The 22,838-nt window shown below is 35.0% G+C and overlaps 1 protein-coding gene across 1 annotated transcript in view; it reads right to left on the bottom strand.

Moving 5' to 3' along the window:
• Positions 1–22,838, bottom strand: part of LOC138691011 (cadherin-AgCad1-like) — a 318,553-nt gene that overhangs the window by 43,426 nt on the left and 252,289 nt on the right. Inside the window, exons 25-27 of the mRNA XM_069812651.1 lie at positions 19,750–19,851; positions 15,910–16,111; positions 2,091–2,200 (exon numbers count right to left, since the gene is read on the bottom strand). Coding sequence (XP_069668752.1) covers positions 2,091–2,200; positions 15,910–16,111; positions 19,750–19,851 — 414 coding nt within the window. The remainder of the gene's footprint in view (positions 1–2,090; positions 2,201–15,909; positions 16,112–19,749; positions 19,852–22,838) is intronic.

Genomic DNA, 22,838 nt, shown 5'->3' with positions numbered 1-22,838 from the left:
AGGGTGGCGAGACCTCATATAATGAATATGTGATGTATGACGCTGAAAGTTTGATGCAAACTATCTTAATGGAATATAGGCCTAACAGAAGTTCAGCAGTTATTGAACCACATAAATTAATTGTACTGGTTAATGGCGGGGCTAACGTAATGAGTGGGAAACACGGAGAATTTGTATGTGTGTGTCCCACAGCTCATTTCTTGCACTGTTATACCAAAGAATTAAATTTAATAATACAACAAACATGTCACAAACTAGTCAAGTTACGATACTTTATTGCAAATTTGTAGGAACTTCCAGTTCTCTATCTTATAATTCCGTCTGCTAGTACGGGTGTAGGCTAGAAAAGTTGGCGTAACGAAATTGGGTAGGAGTTAAAATCGTTCGAACGATAGAAAGTTCCTGATGGTTGTTCATTCATGTTATCAACATGTGGGGCACATCTCCACTACGTGACTAGTTGTGCCGGGTGGGATAGGTGTAGTGCATGGGGTGAGTAGAGTGCGCGAATGGTTGGAGTACAATTTTGGGTGTATAGTCAACTTTGAGAAGGCGCTGTAATTACACGCATTATCCGAGTTAGATGCAATAAACAGCATGCGTTTGCTAAATATACTATTTTTCATGCAGAACTGACAACATTTGTAACTGCTGGCTACTACTGCTCATATTGCTACCTACAGTCAACAGGTCATCAAGAAAATTCAAGAAAAATGCACGAAGTAACATCACTAGAAAGCAGTAATAGTTTGTTTCCCTGCACCACTAGATGGCAATAACAGTTTAACTGATTCCAATTACTTATTACTCTCTTCCACCACTAGAAGGCAGAAGTGGTTTGTTTCCCCGTCCATTTATTTATTTTCTATTGTTTCACAATTTCACTATTTCCAATGTTGATTATTAGTGTCCATTATTCCTTGTTGTTGGTGTTATTGTTGCATATAATTAGTTTAGTTATAATCACGAAATTCTTATTTTTATTCTTCTTTTCATTCTCCATATTTTACGTTACAACAGCTTATGACATTGTGTGTTCCATCTTTATATTTCACACCGACCTGATGGTCGTTGATCAGTACGACAGGCTAGCTGTTTGTAACAATCCCCACAGTAGGTTTACACCTGATGATGAAGAGAGATCCACTCTTCGAAACGTTGTGTTACAATTTTGAAAATTAGCAATGAAAAAAAGTCCAAACAGCTCAACATGGATAAATATATAATAGGATGCGAAACTGCGGGCAGCACCATCTTACGGCTGGGGGACCAAATAACACGACAAGTCCCAGTCCCGAAGTTGTAGGTGGTGAATATTAGAACTACGTGTTAGGTAGATTACCCAGAGTTCTCTATTTATCTGTTTGAGACGTTGCTCGAGAAGACAAGATGGCAGCCAGAAACTTGCAAAGAAGTGGACATAAAGTGATACGTGTGTGTGTATAAGCAGTGTATGTTAAACAGTGATGTTTATGGACATTGTAAAATAGTGTTGTTGAATGTATTGTAAAGTAATAGTTAGTAATATAATAAATTGAACTATATAAGTGGTTTTTGCAGATTTTTCTATTGCACTGTACACTAAATAAACAAAGAATACAATCCCAATTATCTAACCTTTCGTTTTCTTTTCTGTCTTTGTTTGGTTATATTTTAATTGGGTAACGTAAATAAAATAGATCGTCTCTTTTATCTTTCTGTTGACTCCAGTAAGAATTTTCAGTGGAAGATGATGTGAGGAATAAAAATGTAAATGTTTTGTTTTAAATTGGGTTAGTTTGAATTTGAAAATGGTGGAAGGGGAGGGAGGGAATAGTTTAACTTTTTCGTCACCAGGTGCACTGCTAAATGCATGGAGTAATTAGTTTTTCTTTTCGCCACTTAGTGTGCTGCTAAATGTAATAAGTTCGCCTCCAGACAAGAGATGGCAGCAAGATCAATTTCTACATTAGCGCCTCTAGTGTGTGAGAAGGGAAATTCCGTAAGTTACGCATCCTATTATATATTTATCCATGGTAAAGATTTACTCCCTAATTCAGAATGAAATGTTAGTTTGTAGTTTCAGTACAATTAATACATGTTTCACTTACCTGTTCTGTCTTTGCCTTTACATCATCTTCACTATTCTTGAAATATAATACAATAAGATTATCTTCCGATATAATATATATCTGGACTGGAACTTTATCTGTATATTTCTCTGTGGAAATTACATTAATTATTAGACATTAGACACTACACATTACACATTCTACACATATTAGAGACATATATTTAGTGAGAAGACAATGGAATTCAGTTCAGGTTAAAGCAGTATGCTAACCAAACAGTCTGACTTCGAAACTCATTGCAGGCGGAATTTTTTTTTATAGTGCCAGGCTGAGAGGTACAATAAAGGATGATAGTGATAGGATGTAATGTGCAGTGCATAGCGTATACCTAGTATCAATATTAACTGTATCTTAAAACATATGCTCAAAAAATGCTCTTGTTTATGTATTTAGTTTTGCTTTTCATACATTTTGTAATCGTCACTGGAGATTCAGAGAAGGAAAATGTTTGAGTTGTTTGAATTTGCGGCTGGATATTTTTCCACTGTATTTTATTATTTTTATGTATTACTTGTTGTTTGTGGTTTGTTTGCAAATTACATTCTGGGTATCATATAGTAGGTAATTGTATTTTGTTTTAATTAGCTTTTATTTGAAAAAAGTTTCCTTCTACTGGAATAACGTGAATTAATCTTGATCTTATTCACATTATTATTTCAATTTGTATCTAGGTATTATTCTACAGTTATTTCTGGTAATTTATACTGCAAACAAATGAAGCACAGAAAATGTGTTGTCTTGTAAACTGGGTCACCTCATGTCAGAGGAAGGGTGAAGACAGCTAAATCGCTGCTTCACTTTTTCAGCAGATGTTGAAACTGTCTCTAGATGATCCTAACTATACAAAACATTATAGTGACTGAGGATCGAACCTACAACCTCCTATTTGTGAGCCAGACGCGTTTTCACTACACTTTTGCTGATTCTGATGAACAATCAAATAGTCATGCATATTATAGAATTACCTCCATTCGTGACACACATGCTGACTTGAGGAGCACTGAATCGCATTTATGGCATTGCTCTCAGTATACTCGGTATATACCAACATACATATAATATAGATTAAAAAAAAACACCAGTATTTTAATAGATTCCTGGATTGCATAAGCGTCTAGCACAATCATGGGCATTGGTGCCTCGTCTAAGGATCTGTCTCAATGGCTTTGGCAGTTCTTATTGTGCTGTATGATATCATTGTCTTATCGCCTTTCCCCCCTAACCCCAGCTCCATCTCTTAGCACTAGGTGTGGGCAGATTATATGTTCAGTATCAGTTGTGGAATCATGATTTATCAAATTACTGTGTATGAGCTGAAAACGACTTTCATGTGGAATGAGAGGACGAGTTTTTTGCTGTTTTGAGGGGGGAGAACATGGAATGGAATGGAATTTTCGGGAGTGGGTACCATGACTCAGCACTGCGATCTTTTACGATCTATTGCACTAACCCTCAACCTAGGCGCATTCCCAAATCCACATCGGCTGACTACACTAAGGTTCACTGCATATCCAGGTTTGGAGCAAGCCACTCTCGTCTATGCATCGTAAGCCAGAGTTTGGGGAATGCTATGGAATGATGCCAGAATGGAGAAATGTTGACGGAATTATGTAAATGCTTAATATGGGGGAAAATGGGAGAACCCCGAGAAAAACCCCAACTGCGACCTTGTCCACCACAAGTGCTACTATGGATTTTCAAATGAAAGGAGGAGAACATACATTGCAAGTTAGGCTCGAAAGTCCTATTACCAGGTCTGGCTGCATGAAAATTACATCATAGAAATTTACATATATTACACGTAACTTATGTCACGTTGAGTAACTAATTTTTACACAATTTTATATGTGGAGTAATAATTATTTTCATGGAAGTGCTTAAATTAATAAAACGTCAGTACAATGTAATTGACAAGCATTTATTTTAAATAGTTTCATTTGTAATCACAGAAATGAAAAGTATGTGGGTGGTGATACAAGTATGTAACGTACATACAAAGTGCCTAATAAACATGGATCCTAACATTAATATTCTTTAAGAAACAAGAACTGTGAAATTGGTATTGTAACAACACCATATCTCGTAATGTCAGCTCTTTGCTCGTTTCTTATTGCAAAACATAAGATTATTTAGGACCAAATTAAAGAAGTATCTAATTTCTTACACTTTCTATTCTCTAGGTCGGCCTTGCCAAACTATGGAGCTACTTTTGTTCGACCCACCCACTTACTAACTTGAAAAAAAAAAAAATTAAAAGTCAATTAAAAAAAAAGAAGAAAGAAACAGTATGCCTATATTAGGTCAATTTATTCACGAATTTCGTTCGATGAAATCGAATCAGAAGCTCAGATTCTTAAACAATCAAATTGCTCATGTATTCTGATAACAATGATGTTGCTACTATACAGCCTACTGGTTGTTAGCGGTCAGCTACCAAGCATCCGTGGGTTGGCCAACCCAAGCGCAAAGTGTGGCAACAGAACAACCAGAGACTACACCACAGTAAGCTGACAACAGTGACTTGTTTCGGCATGCTCACACATTATAGAGCAGTGAAACTGTGAAGTGATAAACAGGAACGACACTTTGTCCCAGCATGGATGGATTTTAGGTTGATTGTTGCTTGCCTGTATTGACGTCACGGAGGCCATGGGTTCGAAGGTACTGCACTGTGACAGGAAAGGGCAACCTGTGTGTGCTGTGCCGGAGAACGAACATACGTTTGATTTGTTTAGGATTCGAACCTATACTGCTCTCTGCTGCTGCCTGCTTTTTTGCATTGCAGTGGCTTACCTACAGTTCCTACAGCACTACTGGTGCTGTTGTCATTTAATGGCAAGGTGGTTTTGATCGTGACTCTGCGTACAGTAGTGTAAACATAATACAATGTAGGCAGACAAGAACTCTAAACTGAATGCAATTGCAATTGTGTTTGGAAGTGAGTATTTTAGTGTGGAGGGCGACAACATATGCTGAAAGTGTGCAACACAGAACTAAAGGTAAATGTTCATAAATATTTGCAAAAGCACTGTGAAACGAAAAAGCATAGTGAACGTTTGCTGTTATTTCTCTTATCTACACAGTTTACAAACTCTGAGTTTTATAATGATTTGTGTGAGATGATGGTATCGGCAAATAGTTCAATACACAAACTCAGTAATCCACATTTTCAACGGTTTATGAAAAAATACACGTCTAAAAAAACTGCCTAATATAACATCAATGCGTACAACTTATTTATTGTCTGCATACGAAAAAACTCTGAACTCATTCGAAAAGCTAAAGTTAGTAACAAAATATTTGTATCTATAGATGAGACATCGGATGCTGTGGGACGATAAGTAGCTCACGTTGTTGTAGGAGTGATGTCCTCCAATGAACCAGGAAAGGAATTTTTGTTGACATCAGAAATACTAGAAAAAGTAAACAGTGCTCTATTGTTAATCTTTTTGAGATGCATCTATGTATAACATCATGCGATGTTGAGCAAATTTTCTCGCAGCACAAGCATATTTTTAGCGAAAACAGAAGGAATTCCACTTTTTCACACTTAAAAATGCACATTGTTATATATTGTAACAGACTACAGTTTGTATCAGAATAATATACGTAACTCGATTGCAAATATTTGTGTGTAATTTAACTAACTCGTAGTTATTGTACAGCTGTCAAAAGAAAAAGTGGCCGCTCTCCTGAAACAAAGTTCCCTTCGGGTATCTTCGCTACAATTCGGAGACAGGCGATGTTACATGTTGTTGGACCACGTTGCCTGATATCTACAGTTATAATTGAAGTATACTACGTGTTATTTGATAGCGTAATGGTAGCGTTCAGGCCTCTTATTCATGAGGTCCTGCGTTCGACTACAACCTCGTGCTTTTTATGTTCTTTTTTGTTCTGTTTTTGAGAGAGACAAATAATACATAATGGCTCCTTTCTCTTTTACGATTATTTTAGTAATTAACATCAGGTTCATTAATATATTATGCCATGACTTTATCATTATGATATTGTGGCTGCAAATGGAAAGAAAAAGGATCTTATTCTCAATAAAAATATCTTTTGTGGTATAAACAAAACAAATTTACTGGCGTCGGCCTTAAAACATTCAAACAATTAAGCGTTCAAAAAACAAAACAAAAAGCCACAATTCAATATTTAGTCTATCTTCCTCTTATCTCGATCATCTTGCAGTCGAGTGTGCATGGAATTGACTAGTCTTTGCAAATAGCGACTGTTCTTAGACACGATATTCCAGGCATTCCGAACATACATACATAAGTGTTCTGTCCATGGGCAGGTCTTTCATTGCAAACACAGCAATCTCCAATCTTTCCTATTTTCTGCCTTCCTCTTAGTCTCCGCATATGATCCACATTTCCTAATGTCGTCTATTATTCTTTTCAACCAGAGACCCAACCAATTTCTTTTTATCTTTCTAATCAGTTTCAGCATCATTATTTCTTCACTCACTTTTTCAAACACAATTTTATTTCTTATTCTGTCTGTCCACTTCACACGCACCGTTCTTCTCCACATCCACATTTCAAATGCTTCAATTCGTTTCTCTTCATTTCGTCGTAATGTCCATGTTCCTTCCCCATACAATGCCAAACTCCACACAAAGCACTTCACTAGTCTCTTCCTTAGTTCTGTTTCCAGAGGTCCGCAGAAGATCCTTCTTCTTCTATTAAAAGCTTCCTTTGTTCATGTTTGCAGTTTTTCTTGGGAAGGATAGGCCTAAATGCAGTAACATCCCGTTGCTTTCCGCACACCACTATCTCTTTCGCATCTTATTAAATTCCAGGGGGCCCAAGCGTGGAGATGAGGATAGTGGATTTGACTAATTGGACCCTCCGGACTTCACCAAAAGTCACGGCAAGAGTTAAATATTAATTCTATCAGGATGTTTGACCTGATCAGAGACCGGGAAATCTCAATTAGCCTTTGCCCCCCCGCATCCTGGACTAGCTTCTACGAATCATCAGAAAATCTTAGAGTGTGATTGGGCCAATTTTTCCGAAAATGTTTCCACACTTTTGCCCTCGTAGCTCAGCGGACGAACATCGGAATTTATATTTCAACATCTCAGGTTCAATTCCTCGTTACTCCTTTTCATTTTATTGTGGTTCAAGATAGTATAATGTAATAATACAAAAAGAAAAACTAATACCAGTATTATGCAACTGGATTTTTCCAAACCTAATATTAAATTTATGTTATTTATATCGCTAAAGGACGATTACAATATAAATAACTTGAATATTATTTATACAGTATCACTAAAGAACGATAACACAATATAAATGATAAATATCGGTTTCTTTAATTAATATAATATATTATATAATACGTATTTAATTATCTAAATAAAATAACCTATTTTACAGAGAAAGATGGTTATTTGTGTTATAATAATTACTTACATAAAATACAGATTGTTTATATTGCGAAAGAACAATAACAATATAAATAACTTGAATATTGTTTTATAATGCTAATGAAGGAAAATAGAATATAAATGATAACTTGAATATTATTTATATCGCTAAATAACGATAACAATATAAAAAACGTGAATATTATTCATATCGGAATTTCACAGATTTATTACAGATGTATTTAAGAAATTGTAGAAGAATAGTAATTAGTAACAGTGTCCTATTTATTCTTCTTGGAGCCAAATTTGTAACTTTTAAAAGTGTGGTTACTATGTTGAAGAGTATGTGTTGTAACGGATGCTTGATGTCGTCGCAATGTCGTAATTATAGTTTGATTGTGTTTGTGTGACTAGGTGTATTAATTTATGATTTATGGTACGGAAAGCTACATATTTGTGTTATAGAAGTGTTACGTATGTGTGTTGTTAATGTTTTTGTATGTTTCAAATTGATAACTGATATTTGTTTTGCAATCGCAATGCCTAATTTACGGATTGTTTATGTTTTGTTTACATCGCGTAAGCTAATTTAATTTTCTTTTCCATTTCTCTTTATGCTAATGTTTTTTGTGTATAAAACTATAGCCCTAACATACATATGCAAAATAGGGCTAACCCCCATTGGAGATACAATAATAATAATTATTATTCATATCGTTATAAATTGATAACAGAATACAAATGATGACTTGAATTTTATTCATATCTCTAAAGAACGATAACAAAATATAAATAACGTGATATCCATGAAGAACGATAACTGGATACAAACGATAATTTGAATATCATTTACATCGCTAAAGAGCGATTAAAAAATAAAATGAAAACTTGAAGAAGGCCCGAACCCACAACCTTTGAATCATTACACAAGCACTCTACCGCTGGTCTACGAGGCGCAGATATGGAACACTTTCATAGTTCCGGAACTGCTTGTACAAGCACATGCATCGTGTAACATCGCTGCGACCCGAAGTGGACTTTGAAAATATTCGCTGTTCACGAGTGCGGCCACTTTTTTTTTTGACAACTGTACATGGTGTTGTAAATATGTGTAAGTAATATTGTAAACATGTAACTAATCAAGGCGTAGTCTATGCTGCAAGCATACATATTATATGGCAGTGGTAATCTGTAGAAACGTTGCATTTTCGTTCCGCCGATCTATACCAGCAGTCGTATGCTGTTGCTGGACTGCTCGTATCAACTAGTAAACACAGGTACTCTATACACCAGTACCAGTGAACTTCATGGCGAAATGGGACAAAGTGTCATCCCTGGTGATAAATACTATCCAGTTAATAATAGTATTAGCACTCTGAGTTAATCCACAAGCATTTACTAATAGTTCTTACAGCGTAACTTAACTTCAATTATGGCAGGAAAATGTGTTTAAAGGATATAACATTCTTCAAAATTTTCTCAATTTACGGGGAAGTTACGGATTGATAAATTTGAAGCAATGGAACATGAACTATCATCTCAACAGACAATGAAGTAGCAACAGTGGCTGGTTTACGTGTGTCGCATGAACTGACGAAAAGAGGAAAATCATATAGTGATGGTGAACTTATTAAATCGTGCATGATAATGGTGGCAAAGAAGATTTGTCATGAGAAAGTAGATTTATTTAAGAACATTAGTCTCTCAGTACATGTAGTTGCTCGTAGATTGGAAGATATTGCCAAAAACATAACTTCCCAGTTGAATGAAAAAACAAAGCAGTTTGAATATTTTTCACTTGTACTTAAGGAGTCCTTAGATGTTTCAGACACTTCACAGTTATAAGCTTACCAACTTCTTATTACCGATTGGAGATATGGTCGCTGCTATCACTACAAATAAGAAAACATGCAATAAGCTCAGTGGTTCGGACTCCTGCCGTCGGTAATTGGAACTTGGCTGGCTTATACTTGTGTTTATTCGTAACATAAACAGTGACTTTGAAGTCATAAAAGAACAGCTATCTGTATGCAGCATGCGTGGAACAACTACAATTCTCCTCTTCCTTGTAATCTAAGGTTGCAGTCATTCATATGGTTGGTTATATCTGCAAAGAAAGCCAAATTCCAAATCCAGTCGCAGTTAGAAAGTATGGGTAGGGGCAGTTTCTTTTCATTCAAGAAAATTTCAATTTCTTTCCTGAGTTCGAAGAATCCCAGTAATACCTTTCCGCAACTGAGCCATCGAACTGAAGTATGGTAGGGAATATCGGGACACCCTGCTTCTATTTCCAGTAGAAACTCACGGAATTGGCGGTGGTTAAGTCCATGGGATCGAATAAAATTCACTGTCGACACTACACGCTTCATAATAACGGGTACTTCCAAATATGTATTTTCCACATAATGCATGCTGATGGATAATACAGTGCAATATCATAAGCTTTGGGCACCCAGCTATATTGCACTCTTCAAATAAATACTCTTCCAACGAAATCTTTTTTCGTGCCACACATGTTTCTACCCTCGTCTGTTGTGATGCACTTAAGTTTCTCCCACTTAAAGCTGAGCTGTACCGAGAAAGTGTTTTTTCAACTTCACAGAAAATGTCTTCACCAATTGTCTAACTTGGCCCGCGATTCTTTCTCGGATGGTTACTGTGGCCCTCGCTATGAAAAGTTTGGCAAGGCCTGCTCTAGGTGAATTCATGACATTCAACAACGCTTCATGAATATTTCTTCTGTGTTGTATTAAGTATTGATACTAAAACTTCGGTTGTAATAGTAGACTGTATTGTAAAACTCTTCTGTATATATGTCAACTAGACTGTGACTATAATTAAGACTTTATAGTACTATTAAGATTTTTCTTTCTTTTTTTTTTTTCATTTGACATGTTTCATATTCTATCTGCGAAGCGATGTACGAATACCATGGAATGTAAATAAATACAATGCAATACAGTCGACTAATAGACAAATGTGACATACAACAAAGAGAACGAGCAAAGAGCTCACATGAAAGATATGCTGTTGTTACAATAGGCCTACCTATCAACTTCACAGTCCTTGTTTCTTCAAAGATATTAATTTTAGGACTCATATTAATTAGACTTTTTTTTTTGCTTGTATCAATACTACCACCTCTCAAAATGTTATACTCTTCATTCTTAACACCCTGCATATGTAATATGAATAATTGTAAGACTAGACTATCAGATCACAATATGGTCAGAAACAATCTAGAAGTGTGTAGTAATATCCACAGAAGGTTCTCAAAAGGACAACAAATTTTGTTTTTTCTCTTTTAATAATGGCCTCTATGAACGGGAATTCTTTTGTCAGCAGATAAAGAAAATCAAAAGAAGTTGGAAATACACACAAAGACACTATCCATTACAACAATTATAAAATAAGTTCAGCGAAAAATAAAGACAAAATATGCCAGTGGGAACAGTGGAAAACACAATGACAAAATACAATGATGAAAATCGTCGACAGCTTTGATGCCTAGTATGAGTAAATTCTGGGACCTGTGTTCGCATAGAAGTAGCTATGCAACATGCGAAAACACTGTGCGATGTGGCATATCTTTCAAAGGATAGGAGATATTATAACACTTAACATGAAAAGCACGAATGTATTACCACAAGTAACGCATGTGGGAACTCGAATTAACAATTATTTAACACAGTTTATTTAATGTATTACAGCAGGTTTTGAATTTATTACATTTTTTACATTTATGACAAATTACACATTCTTGTGCGTATTTTACACATGGTAAAGAAATTAATCTTTTGCGTGCAACTTCCCAACTCTGCCTAATATGTACAAATAATAAATGTATTATACTTTGCTATTTAGAGCATAAAAAACATGCTGAATTAAAAGGTACGAGAAATTAAATGTTGTTTGTACGTACTGCTCTCCAAGGAAATTTATAAAAATAAAATTTGTGCACAATACTAAATATTATTTTTTGAAATTATCTTTAGATCTATTAAGTAACCTTAAGAAACGCCAGAAAACTCAAGATATTAAAATGCAGGCAACATAATGGAATATTATTGGCTAGTGATGCAATTTCTTGGGAACTTGCCTGTAATTTAAATCAGTTCAGTAATGGAGAAACAATAAAGAGGTTTATGATTAAAGCTGCCAAATTAATTTATCCAAGTTACAAAAAAGTATTCGACAGTCTTGCATTATCCAGGTGCTTTCCTAACAATTCGCCACTGACTGCCTTAGTGATTATGATAAGGTGATGCAAATAACAGTTCATATTTCCCATCCTACTTTGCCCTCCTAGCAAACAAAGTATTTAAAATATGCCTCACATAACAGAAAACTATGCCCATGGCTGGTGTAGTGTGTAGCTTAATAAACTCTGAAAGTTACGGTATGTGGAAAGAAAGACTCAGATTAGGCTATTTTATCAAAATTGCATTAAAACAGTCATCATTGGTGGTTAACATATTAGCCTCTCAATTTGAGGTTCACAGGTTCAAATTCAGCCGAGGATGATGACTTTTAAAAAATAAATGAAATGATTTACTCCAGGAGGAAAATAAAGCAGTGCGTCCCATGTCCCTGTCCCTGTACAGAACTCAATGCAGCATGCGTCGGATATTTTTTGCCCATGTCGAATTTTGATATTAAATAGCCTCTGCAGTTGGAACCGTTGTTACACCATCATCACCACATTAAAATATTTAACATAAAAATCATTCAAACCGTTAAATCTACTGTCATTTATGAAACAACAAAAGTAATCATAAAATGAATGCCTTCATTTAAAATTCAAAACACAGAATATAGAGGACCAGATATTTGGAATAATTTTTAGCTTTATGATTGTTATTAATTTTTACTATTTTGGCAGATAAGTGCAATGGATTTAGAATCTTTGAATGTAGAATTTATTCTATAGGTAGTATTTATGTCCAGTACAAGAAACTTCAGGCAACTTTCATTTGTGATTTTTGTAGCAGATAGATAGATAGATAGATTTATTCGTTCCATAATATTCTTACATTTGCTTTATAGCATAGAATAAAGAACATGTCCAATTCTTATGTTTAAATATAAATGCAATAGGCCTACATATAATATGCAAATATGAAATATGTACAGAATTAATACCTTAATAACAATAATATTTTATACAATGTAATATGTTTACCATTTAATAGTATTAAAATATTTACACAGTGCTGTGAAATGTCATGAATTCGTCTACAGAATAGAAAGTGTGAGATATTAAATAATTTTTTAGTTTTACCTTAAATAATGCAGGGTTTTGGCTATGATTCTTAATGTCTTCAGGAAGACTATTGAACATTTTTATCGCCATGTAACATACTCCCCTTTGATAGCATCATAAATTTGATGATGGCATATAAAAATCATTCTTTCTGCGGGTATTTATACTATGTATGGCTGAGTTAGTTGGAAAATTTTCTTTATTACATAAGAGGAAATTTATTATAGAGTATATGTATTGATTTGTTAAGGTTAGAATCTCTAATTTTTTTTAAAATAATCTACATGATTCCCTAGCCTTTGCTCCAACTATTATTCTAATGGCTCTTTTTTGTAATAAGAATATATTTTTACTATCTGCAGAATTTCCCCAAAATATTATTCCGTAGGACATAATGGAATGAAAATAGGCAAAATATATTGTCTTTAAGATACTGCTGTTTAGAAATTGTTGTAAAGACCTAATTGCGAAGCATGCTGAGCTAAGTTTGGGGGTTATTTCTTTGATATGATTTTTCCAATTTATTGATTATTAATATGCAAACCAAGAAATTTGGTTGTTAGAATGACTAGCAATAGAAATTAAAGAATTATTTCTACTTTTTCTCCTTCAGTCAGATGACTGTAGGCCTATGGGTAGGTCAGCATTTACATATTGTAATGAAATCCTTCCTTAAAGGATTGTCGGCCAATAATTGTAAACCACCTTTGTTTCATAAGCTGGCTGCTTTTTGTAAACCTCACTTGCTTCTATGAAAATTCACTCTCCTCTAATGAAGTCTCATAAAAATTCAAGTGATAAGAAAGAAATGCGTTTAGGTTCTCATTGTAAGCCACTAATATATTTCAACATTTACTTCATTTAAATGCCATCTACTTTCACAGTACAATTTAGAAATGAAATGAAATGAAATGTCTTATTGTGGAACTGTAAATAACGATTTTTGTGTGCATTTCAGAAAACGAAATTTATCTTCTTCTGTGCCAATAAATTATATATTATGTCTTTGGAATAGTAGTTGAAGAAAATAAACTATAAATGGTAATATAATTTGGAACTCTCTGCAAACTGGAGTAACATAATCATACAAAGGCTTACATATTTATCAGAGTATAAATTTACTTCTATGAAAAATGGACAAATTTTGATGTTTTCAGCAAAATCAGCCCACATACTGTCTTCCTAACTAGTGACGTGAAATATGAAATTTCACATTCTAAACCATTCTTTCTAGCAGTATGAGAACAAGTATTTTCACGATTCACAATGTGTAGAATGCAATTAATGCCAAAAAAGTTTCATATTTGATTATGTTTTGGTAAAATGTTCGTATTTCATAAAAATCTTGGTTTTTTTTTTTTATTTTTATTTTGCACGATTTTCCCCCCTCCGTTAATATTTTGTTGTTGTTGTTGTTGTTTGCTAATGCTGAATTTCTGACAATGAAATCATTAATTTTATCGCTCTCCTGTATTTTTCACTCAAGGACGCCAAGTTGATAGTGGGTGGGCAGTGTTGAAGATGATTTTTATCCATGTCCTCTTGAAGATCACATAAGGGCAGAGTGGTGAAGGAGATATTCCAATCCTATGGAGATACTTGGCCAAGCAGTTGTGGCCCGTAAACAGTTTAAAAATTGCAACTGCATTCTTCCTTGGGTATCTAGGGACGTTTTGGGTTGAAACAGATTCCCACTTTTTGTGGAAATTTAAATCTGTGCTTCAGTGGCTGGTCATGATAATATCTTTGAAAAATATTGGAGTGCAAGAGGTCAAATGACTTTATTGTCAAAAGCCTGGCATTAGAAAACAACAACATTTTTGGAAATTTGGAGATGATGATTTGTTATAACTTTGGATTGGAAAAGGCCACCTGCATTCCATTGTAGTATCTTAATCATTCTTCTATTTGCCATTGAGATTGGAGTAGTAGTCCCCACCCGGAGATTCGAATGAGGGACTTTTTTTATCTCCAGAATTAAATTTTACTCCTCATTCATCATTAAACTGGAGTGCTAGTTTAGCAGAAATGTAACCGTTTTAGATTGAGCACCTTCTTTTTCTGCTTTGCTGGTTATTTCGCTCATACACTACCCCAAAAATGTTTGGAGGGCCACATCCATCATTGGTTGGCGGGTTCATTCCATCTAGTCGGAGGGGTTATCAATGTAAGTCCACCGATCTTTTCCCCTGTTTACCAGTGAGGGGACCCCTCACATGCCATGACGAGTCAGCATGTCAATAATTGTCGTGGTTCTTCTGTACGGAGGTGTTGGTTGTTCTCTTCCCACGTTGGGACTATTCTTAGCTTCTCCTCACTTCTTACAAATCAGCATATCAGAAATGTCCAACTTTCCTGATTTGGATACTAAACCCCCCCCCCCCACTACTACTGAAGTGGGATTTCCAGACAATAGAGATGTTTTCTAGAAAACCCTTCAAAAAGCCAAGCCACCCATTTCAGGAACGTGGAATTAATTGGGCTCACAGTGTTAGTGAATTTGAAAAACCAAAACGAAATAAGTGCCGGTGGTAAAAGTCTTTTCAGTGTTGCTATATCTATTTACACACTGCACGTGTAAATTAATGTTTTAAACATGAATAATTTTACTGTTTACTTAATTTTTCCTCCTTTGGCAACTTCATGTTTTTTTATCATATAAAACAATATTAAATGACATAAGTTGTAATCTTTTGTCAAAAAATATAGAAAAGTTACTTGTGCTGTATTATTTTTTTAATTATGGTTTATTTAACGATGCTCACAACTGCAGAGGTTATATCAGCGTTGCCAGTGTGCTGGAATTTTGTCCCACAGAAATTCTTTTACATGTCAGTAAATCTAGTGACATGAGCCTGTCGCATTTAAACACAACCTCTAGCATAGTTGTGCTGTATTGTAACAGTGTTGAGTTCAACCAATGCAGTTCTACAGTTTCCCTTTATTATTTGTTCTTAGAAACGCTTATTTTTAACAAAATGAAGATACACAAGATTATAATTATTTAAGAACTTTTTGGACTTTAGTACATTTATTAAACAGCCTCTGAATATATATCTTTACTCTGTAGAGATATTACTGATGTTAAAATTGAAAACTAACTTTTCATATTAGACTTATAACAAAATTGTGACATATTAAAATGAGATACAAACCTGTGTCTGTAACCTGTACTTCGAAATTAAAAATGCCTTTCAGGTCGTTATTTACATCAAAGTTCAGAGTCAGTTGTCCTGTACGTGGATCTAATTTGAAAGAAGTTTCATCACGTAAGTGATCAAGAGAAGAATCAGTCACTGTCAAGCTTCCATCTACAATATTATATGTCAATTCATCATTCAAGTCCTCATCAATTGCCTGTAAAAATCAAATAAGTTTTTTTATAAATGTGTTTCCAGATGCTTTGCAAGTTGAAATACTGCATTTATTTTCTCCTTAAGGTACGGTCACACGTCGCTACTTTTGCAGCGCTGCAGTACAAAAACTGCGCAACTCTTGTACTGCGACGTGTGAACAACGGTGCAACCCGAAAAGTAGCGGCTGCCGAACCTGCTGCCCGCTACTTTTCCATGTTGCGCACAGCTTAAAAGTAGCGACGTGTGAACAGGGTTCTCAGGGTTGCAGCCGTAGCATTTTTGATATCGGTTTTGTTGAAACTTTTGCTGCGGTTGCAACCAGTGTTACCACCGAAATGTGTCAATGATACTTTTATTGTTTGGATATATTTTAATGTTAAATATGATGAAAATAAATTATTTCTAACAGTTATTAAATGCACAACACAGTCTGAGCGTAATTGCTGATGATATAATTCAATTTTTTAATTTTCCGTAGCGTAGTTCCAAACAGGAGGGTTGCCAACATTGATTACGTGAATATACTGTTGGTTATCATTTCAGTATATAGGCGTTTTTAAAAGCTTTATAGTAAAAATAATGTCAATTTCTGAATACTAGATACGACAGAAAAGCAAATAATAGATAAGGAAGCTTTTGCATGAGTTTCTTAATAATGTGAACATAATCACAAAATGTATATTGAGAAGTCAACACGGAGATGGAAACCTGCAGCATGACTGCGGCTGCAAAAGTAGCGCCTTGTGTGTGAACAGACTCGCAACCTCCAGTTGCAACTTTTGCAGCACTCGGGTTGCGCAGCACGAAAAGTAGCATGCAGCGCACTACTTTTGGCTTACGTGTGAACACGACACGCAACTTTTGCAGCTGCAGTACAAAAGTTGCGCTGCAAAAGTAGTGATGTGTGACTGTACCTTTATTTACTGAAGGCATGCTGGTATGTTATTTTCACTGTAATGAGGACGTTTTAGCATAGAACAATTACACAAAACTTGCCAACTGCCCCTTAGAATTTGTGCATAACCACATCCTACATTCTGAGCTCATTGCAAGGCCTTTTCTCAAGTTATGCACACCGTTAGATCTCCAAAGCAGACAACAGAAAAACACACACATAACAAAAAGCTACTCTTACAACCTGTAAGGTTGTGAAAGCATAAATAATTATCGAAAAATAGAGTAGGCCCCAGCCTTGAGTAGATACTGTTCATTCAGTTGACAAAGCGAGTTGAGTATTCAAGGTCATTTCGCCTGGCACATGACAGCATAGACTACTCTCGCCAAGCATACTCCATGATATAACATTTTAAGTAAATTTTCAGACCCATACAGTTAGTCTAAACAGCTATATTTTTCTTAGATTTGTCTTTTTACACCTTTACAGTTTGTCTGAACAGCTACATTTTTCTTGTATTTGCCCTTTTCACACCCTTAATGTTAGTATGAGCAGCTATTTTCTTATATTTGTTTATCTAATGTGAAAATTGCTGTAGCACAGCTGAATTCTGCTCCAGGTTTTGCAGAGATAGTCTGAGTTCACGTGTGTGAAGGCATCTTCCATAGCTATTTGTAATTCTTCCGTTTTGTGATACCAGTCATTTCGGACTCTCTCTTTTATGAACCCCCTGAGAGTATTGTCAGAAAACCCACCACATGTCATGGTGTGCTGAATGAGTATAACACACATATCTTACCCTTTCTCCTTCCAAAGCTCCATTACTGGACCTGTCTACCAGGACATTCATTAATCCTTCCTTAGTGTTCTACCCAAGATCTTTCATTGTAAACCCAGCATTATCCAATCTTTCCTATTTTCTGCCTTCCTCTTAATCTCCACATATGATCCATACATCTTAATGTCGTCTATCATCTGATATCTTCCTCTGCCACAAACTCTTTTCCTGTTCACCATTTCTTCCAGTGCATCCTTCAGAAGGCAATTTCTTCTCAACCAGTGACTCAGACAATTCCTTTTCCTCTTCCTGACGAGTTTCAGCATCATTCTTTCTTCACCCACTCTTTCCAACACAGCTTCGTTTCTTATTCTGTCTGACTACTTCACATGCTCCATCCTTCTCCACATCAATATTTCAAATGCTTCTAGACACTTCTCTTCACTTCGCCGTAATGTCCATGTTTTTCTCCATACAATACTACACTCCACACAAAGCACTTGATTAGTCTCTTCCTTTGTTCCTTCTCCGGAGGTCCACAGAAGATGCTCCTTTTCTATTAAAACCTTCCTTTGCCATTGCTATTATCCTTCTTATCAGGACATAATTACTGAATGATTGGTGCCACAATTGCAACAAGCTGGTATCAAAGACACTGTTGTCCTGCAGCAGGATGTAGAACCACCACACTCTCCCGTTGCAAGTCCGTCACTACCTGAATAAGACCTTTGTGATAAACTGGAAGAGATTCTGAAGATAATCAGCTCCCTCTGGCCACCGAGAAGTCCCGACTTCACAACACCTGACAATGGTCTCTGGAGGTTCATCAACGAAATAACCACCTTCATGCTCGTGATGCCGAATTATTTCCTAAAAACATTTTCCAGAACATGGCGCAGAATTCAGTTGTGCTACGACAATGATGGTCACAATACTGATGTTCTGGATCCTAAAATCACCAGCTATCCATATCAAGCATTCAATCATAACAGCGTCGAAAATAAAGAAAGTTACGTCATATTCTAGGTCACTTGGAACACATGTGAATCATTTTTTAAATGATGAACCTAACAAAGCCAAATTAAGAGCCAAATTTTTCTATGATTATATGCACGCTATATTTAGACTTGCTTCTTCAAATTTTACCAGATTTAATAATGGTGGTGTGAGAGGAAATCGAAGATGCAATTATGGTCAAATTCATCTTTAAAGGTTTATTTTCGCACAATAGTATTGCAGTTTCGGAAGTTGTATACATTTATTCAGTATTGTAATATGCAAGTAGCTTTTTGTTGATTACTAAAAACCATAACCGTATATATATATATATATATATATATATATATATATATATATATATATATATAAAATTTCGTCTGTTGTGAAATAATTTTATTGCATTTGAAAGTGTAAACAAAAGTGTAAAAAGTAAATGCACTTGAATGTCATAAATAATATTAATTTTTTCAGCATTGCAGTTGCTACCTATATAGCAATAGGCCTACATTTCAGCAAGGTAGCACACAAAGGAATCAAAGATCGTTCATGCCCCATTCTTTGACATCTCAGGGATCCTACATAAATGTACATTATTGTCTGGTCTCGTGTCCACATCTGAACTTGAAGTGAGAAGGGTATCTTATTTTTTCCATAGGGACACACACAAGTTTAACTAGCCCAACTGTTTCAAATGGACAACAACACACCATCAGTAAGATTCTCAGAATGAATAGTCACATTATTATACTACATTTGCCTGTCCATCTTTCTCTCTTATTCTCTCCTCTTCCCCCCTTGCTCTCTCAAATAGCCTATGCATGCAAGCAAGCGCAAATGTGAATATGCACATACAAAGCAAATATGTTCATAACACATGTACAACTTATACCGATATGGAATAAAATTCAAAATAATCCTGCCACTAATCTAACACCATATCAATATAATAAAATTAATTCATACTCACGTTAAATTTTACCACATCATTGCCACCTTGTCCCCCAATATGAACTCCAGCCACATATATCTCTCTATCAAACACCGGAGCTGTATCATTAACATCTTCCACCTGAAAAGAAGATTCAATACAGTTTCATCCACTAAAATCAAACAATCAATCAATCAATAATAACCATCACCATTACTACTACTACAACAACAATTATTACATGATTCAACCTTCCTGTTTTTACTGAGTCTTAACCAGAAAATATTTCTTTCACAGATAACTTATATAACATGGTTCAGAAAAAATGAACATAAATTATTATCATATGCATCACATGAATTTATTTTCTTTCACCCTTTATGAATATCAGTTGTCAGACAGTTTATACAACTTACAAATACATTTTACGGTTTCAGAAGATTTCAGTTCCTTGCTATCCTTTCTTTTCACAGAAAAAATATTGTCACTTCATGTAATTTAACAAAACTTCAAAGCTCTCCTTCACAAAGTTTTTAAATGACACTAGACTTTGATTGCAATTTTATTTCCCGTAACTTTTAATTTTCTTTTGCTTTAATTTTTACTAAAAGTTATATATCTGTGAAACTACTAATGTTACATGCATGATATTTGGTACACAGATTCTTTAGGCTACTAGAAAACTTTCCTGCAGAATAGAAAGTTATTACTTTGTTGTATTTGAAAATTATAGCCTTATATTTCTTAAAAATACATAAAAATTGATTCTTAAAATGAAATTATCTTAAAATATTAACAGCCAATATCACAATATCAAATTTGTGCTCCAGACATTTTTATGAATGTTTCTTTAGGAGTAAAATGTCAAAGAAATTTTGGATTTATATTTAAAAATGGCTCAGATATATCCAGTTTAGTGAACTGCTGTATCTTGTTCCCCCCCTCCCCAAATTTCGGCCTCTGAATTTGTTTTCTAAAATTAGGTCTAATCTCGAATTTAAGTTCTTCCAACAATGACATTTCTATATACAACAAATGAAAACTGTGCATCAATTAGGACGTACATTTCAAATTTCACCATCTTCTCCCCTTGACACCAACATTTCTCAATTCCAATCCTAAGTGCTCTTTGGCAAAATTCTTCTATTTCATAATCCACAGTTAATTCCCGATTTACCACGAAAATCGTCTGTAGCTGCATTTAGATTGGCAACAGGCCGTAACTATTTGGCCAAACACCTGCATAGAATTGGAATATATCAGTCCCCTAACTGCCTATTGTGCAACTCAAACCAAGAAATTGATTCGGAACACCTCAAAATCTGTGTTTCAGTGACTGACCATGCCAATATCTTTGAAAAATATTGGAGTGCAAGAAGTCAAATGACTTTATTGTCAAACGCCTGGCATTAGAAAACAACAACAACAATTTATTATTTGTCTGCTTGCTTGTCGGTTTGTTCATTTCTTGTTTGTTTGTTTATTTATTTTGGTGTAGTTAAGGCCATCAGGCATCGTCTACAAATTGTTGAAGTTTTTAATTTATTCTTTACAACAAGATTACATTTTTTTATTCAATTGGAAAATAAAAAGAAATACCATAGAAATCGTATTAAATGAGGAAGCCGAAACATGAGCATGAGGAATGTAGTTAGAAATGTTTAGATTTATTTATTTTATTTCATTTTTTATTAACTTTATTTATACATGCTTTAACATCTGTGGTCATATCATGTGTTAGGATATGTGGGTATACAGGTAGGCTGTTGTCACTATTGTTGAGTTCCTGTTTCTGTTGTGTGTTGTAGATGGCTTGTGTTTATGTAAGTGAATTTAGATTTTGATTGACGTTTGTGTTATTGGTGATTGAGGTGGTGACGAATCATGGTATGTAAATTTCCAATCCAGTATTTGCCTTTGTGACTGAGGGAAACAATGAAAAACTGTCAGATTGGCCAGCCACGGAATTTGAACATGGGACCTCCCGAATATGAGTCATAAACACCCATCTACACCAACTCACTTGGTTAAATGTATTATTATTTTTTTTTACTTGCAACAATGGTATTTTCATTTGTTAATCATAATTAACTTAATATTAGTTATTAGAGGAGAAAAATTCGCTCCGGTGCCGGGGATCAACCCGGGTCCTTGGTTCTACGTACCAAGCCCTCTAACCACTGAGCTATGCTGAAGTTCAATCCACAGCACCGGATCAAATCCCCCTCTTCTAGTGTTTTTCCCTTTGTAACCTTACTCCATGTTCGACATATATGTTGACATATATTGAGTCAACTGCCATTATACAAGGAGCACACTCAATTGAGTGACTTCGGTGGCCGGCATTCCACAGTATATGCACACTGCTGGGTGAAGAATCTGTAAAGGCTACGTGAAGGTTAATTTTTGGTCCTACAGAATTTATCTGTTATGGTAACAATAGTAACATAACTTAATATTGTTGTAATACCTTTAATTGTGTGAATGACTAGCAATGTATTGAAAATTTAAATACTTTTTTATGCTGACATAATTAAATGAAGCTTTTATACATTAGTATGTTCACTTACAATAATGGTCTAAAATATATGAAGATTCTTTTGAAGTATTTGCCCTTAAAATTAAAAATATCTAAGTTTTATTTTAAATATTTCTATCGCAAGCATGTTGAAATGGAACAGCAATGGTGGCAGACTAGCTGATTGTGCTACTCTACTACATCCATGAACTCTGTGGCATTTATGCAACTATAGTCGCGACGCTGTTATTTCCGGCGTGACTCCGTCTCTTTGCTTATGTCTTAGGAAGTGAAGGCTCTATAAAGTCTAGGTAGGTAGTATCATTCTCCATTTTTGTTCTTTTGTTACCGAGCTACCATACGAGGAATCTATTTGCCACACCGTTAAACATCATGTCGAAGCTCCTATGATAATAAATCAAATGCACTGTAATTCAGCAAATAATTTAGCGTCAAATAACGTCTTTGTGTGCTTTCTGCGAACGCCAACGAAAGAGCCAAAATGGCGGGAGATTATATTACGTATTTATCGAGCCTTAAGAAATGAATGTCTTCATATGCAAATCACAAGACGCACACGTTTAAATGTAGCCGATCTGCAACGCGATTG

Source organism: Periplaneta americana, chromosome 16, assembly GCF_040183065.1.
Source record: "Periplaneta americana isolate PAMFEO1 chromosome 16, P.americana_PAMFEO1_priV1, whole genome shotgun sequence".
Taxonomy (NCBI): domain Eukaryota; kingdom Metazoa; phylum Arthropoda; class Insecta; order Blattodea; family Blattidae; genus Periplaneta; species Periplaneta americana.
This window is presented reverse-complemented; position numbering and strand designations above follow the sequence as displayed.